This window comes from Apis dorsata, unplaced genomic scaffold, assembly GCF_000469605.1.
Source record: "Apis dorsata unplaced genomic scaffold, Apis dorsata 1.3 scaffold_1093, whole genome shotgun sequence".
Lineage (NCBI taxonomy): Eukaryota > Metazoa > Arthropoda > Insecta > Hymenoptera > Apidae > Apis > Apis dorsata.
The window spans coordinates 217,082-220,366 of record NW_006264191.1 but is presented as its reverse complement, the minus strand read 5'-3'; the positions used below and the strand labels follow the sequence as shown (position 1 = coordinate 220,366).

The 3,285-nt window shown below is 21.0% G+C and overlaps 2 protein-coding genes across 2 annotated transcripts in view; one reads left to right on the top strand and one right to left on the bottom strand.

Annotated features, from left to right (window-relative positions):
- Positions 1–1,763, bottom strand: part of LOC102671463 (hexokinase type 2) — a 52,523-nt gene extending 50,760 nt beyond the window's left edge. The window contains exon 1 of the mRNA XM_006624688.2: positions 1,413–1,763. Within this exon, the coding sequence (XP_006624751.1) occupies positions 1,413–1,466 (54 nt within the window). The 5' untranslated portion in view covers positions 1,467–1,763. The remainder of the gene's footprint in view (positions 1–1,412) is intronic.
- Positions 1,764–2,377: 614 nt separating this feature from the next.
- Positions 2,378–3,285, top strand: part of LOC102682011 (BRISC complex subunit FAM175B-like) — a 4,261-nt gene continuing 3,353 nt past the window's right edge. The window contains exon 1 of the mRNA XM_006624681.2: positions 2,378–2,394. The gene's annotated coding sequence lies outside the window, so the exon portion shown is untranslated. The remainder of the gene's footprint in view (positions 2,395–3,285) is intronic.

Here is a 3,285-nt window from a genome sequence, read left to right as displayed (position 1 = left end):
ATTTGTATTATTTTTTATATTTATTATATTATTTATTATTATATAAAATTTTCATTGTCTATAAAACTTTACATAAAAGTTTATATATATTTGTATTAAATTTATATTTGTTATATATCATTTATCATTAAACAAAATTAACATTTATAAATCTTTACATAAAAGTTATATGTATTTATATTTATATTTATTATATTAGTTATTATCATCAAATCAAATTTATCATAAGATGCAAAAATATAAAAAGAAAATATTTATTACAATATTTAGGAAATAAAATATTTATTTGAATTACATTTTGTTTTTTTTTATATTTATAAAAATATAAATTTTATATATATATAATTATTCACAATTTATTAAATATATTTATATTTCTTTGAAGAGATTCGTACAAAACAATCATTATAATTTAAGATTGTATTATGCAAAAGTCTTTATGTAAATTAAACATATTTATAGAAAAATATTTCCATATACTATTACTGTTGCTTCTTTATAGCTTTCTGACTCCTTATATGTAAATTTTTTAGAAATATTGCAGTAAATCGAATCTATTTACGTTTGTTTTTCAGTATATCAATTATCTTTTATTAAACTATTTTCATTATATCATGATTATTATGTCATCATTATGTTATGATTATTAAACATAATTATCCCTATATATTATATATTTTCTTTTTAAATTTTAAAGTTCATATTTTCAAAGTATCTATTTATCTATCGTTCCATTATAATAGCATTATTATTTTACTACATTATTATTATTATATCATTCTATTATATACCATAGTATTCAACTATAATGTAATGTTAAAAATAAATGAAGATAATTTTAATGTAAACAATAATACTTGATGCAATAAAAATAATTGATATTAATATAAAATATTTTTATTGAATTAAATATAACACAAAATAATATTTATATCTTACCTTTAAAATTAAAATCAAGAAATATATTGTTATTATATCATTCTATTATATATCACACACAGCATTCAGTTATAATGATAAATGATAATATTAAAGTGAAGATAATTTCAATATAAACATAATAATAAAAATAATTGATATGTGCGATTTTAACGACATTAAAATATTTATATTTTTATATTAAAATAAATATAATACAGGACAATATCTTATTTGTTAAAATCAAAGAAATTCAAAGAGATTAATTCCTCCATCTCATTAACCCATATCATAAAATTTCAATTAGAGAAATCTAAACCATCCAAACCCAAGATCGGATCAAAGCTCCATTCATTCGATCATTCCAGGATAGTTATCGATCGTTGAGCATTAATTAACAATCATTTTTGTTCAGCGTGCTACTTATGCAACAGTAGAAGAAAGTCAAGGTCATGAATCAAGAATGGACGGAAAATATCATTCAACCGACTCACCTTTTGATCGATATGATCCCACTTTTCATTGTAAGGCCGCCTTTCTTCCGTCATGATACGTCACACGAGTCGACGGTCACACGTCGATGGAATGAGAGAGAAAAAAGATAAATATAATTTTTTTTCTCTTCCTTGAAACGCGAAGAAAACGATCAAAGACGAGATATGAAGAGAACGAGGAGAGTCTAACGAGAGAAGCAATCTCGACGTCCCTCTAGAGATCACTAAAGACTTACATCACGCGATTCTCGAATTCTACATTGAATCTGCATCGTGGCTAGAAATACAAGCGACTCGCGTGCGAACCAGGTGTATTTTAGGCGAGGCGAATCAAGCGAGCCGATTCGTCGACAACTGAAGTTTCTTTCGTCTATGAACGATGATTATGTATTCATTAAATAGATATTTTATTTCGGTTATAAAAATATAGATTCTTGATTTAGAATTCATTGAGAATTTATAATATTTTACTTATTTATTTATTTTTTTTTTCATTTATAAATGTTAAATGAGTATTTTATAAATAAATATTTTATATAATGTATATATAAATGTATTGAATAAGTTTCTATTACATAAAGTAAGTGAATTACTAATTTATTACTGAGTACAGAGAGTTTTTTCATTTATGATTATTATGTATTTACCAAATGGAAATTTTATTTGAATTATCAAATTATATGTCATAGATTTTGGCTATTGAATTTTTCATTAAAATTTTTTCTTAAAAAGAAAATTTTTCATTAAAAAGATTGAGTGAAATACATTAATATTATATATAAAGTGAATGAATAATTAAAATTAAATTAAAATTAAAAAATTACGTGAATTGTCTTAAACAATCGAAATTTTTGTTCTCTAAACTACAAAATAATTCCCAATTAATTTTAAATTGTTGTTTGTGTTGTAGATTTCTAAAATTCAGCTCAAACTTTTAAATTGTAATGTACATTAAATATATATAGTATTTAAAATATTGTCTGTGCATTCTATTTTGATCACTAATATGAATTTATGCTATATAGAATTAAACATAGTCACATAGTTGTAGACTTCATTGGTGATCAAAATATATATATCATATGTCTGTATCTACATTACACATTTACAATTTAGATAATTTAAGTCTTTGAATTTGAAGATTAAAACCTTTAAAGATTTTAGCTCTTATAACAAAATTCGAACCTAAAGAATTCTAGAATTTATAGTTTCAATAATTTTTGTAAATTATTTCAACAATATGAATAAATCATTTCAATAATTTAAATAAATTCTATTGAATAGCGAAGCTTTTTCGAAAATTTTTCGTAGATTACTAATTATTTCGAATATTTTTTTGTTTTTTAAATAAAAATAAAAAATTCTAATAACTTAATTTATTAATTATTAAGATAATATATATATTACATATTATATGATTGACATATGATTTCCTTGTACATAATAGCTTATATCTGTTTTTATAATGTAAATGCTAATAAATACTTAAGTTGTATATATATTTGCGCAATCTCAAACATGAAAGGATTAATGATGAAAGAAGATGCAATATTTTAAAGACAGATAATAATAGATGATACTTCTTCATTTCATATTTTAAAAATATGTATATTGTAAGAAATGATTTTTATTTTATAATTCTTTTCATAGTCTCGCTATTAATTATCACATCTTTCAAAAATATTATTTTTAGTAATCAAAAAAACAAATATGCGAAAAAAAAACATTATTTCAATACATAAATAAATTAATAATTCAATACAAAAATTAATTTATTGATCGAATAATTTTCCTTATACAAAGTTTTTTAGAAAATATTGTATATTATAGTTATCTGGATAATTTCTTATAACAAAATTGATTAACAAGCAAT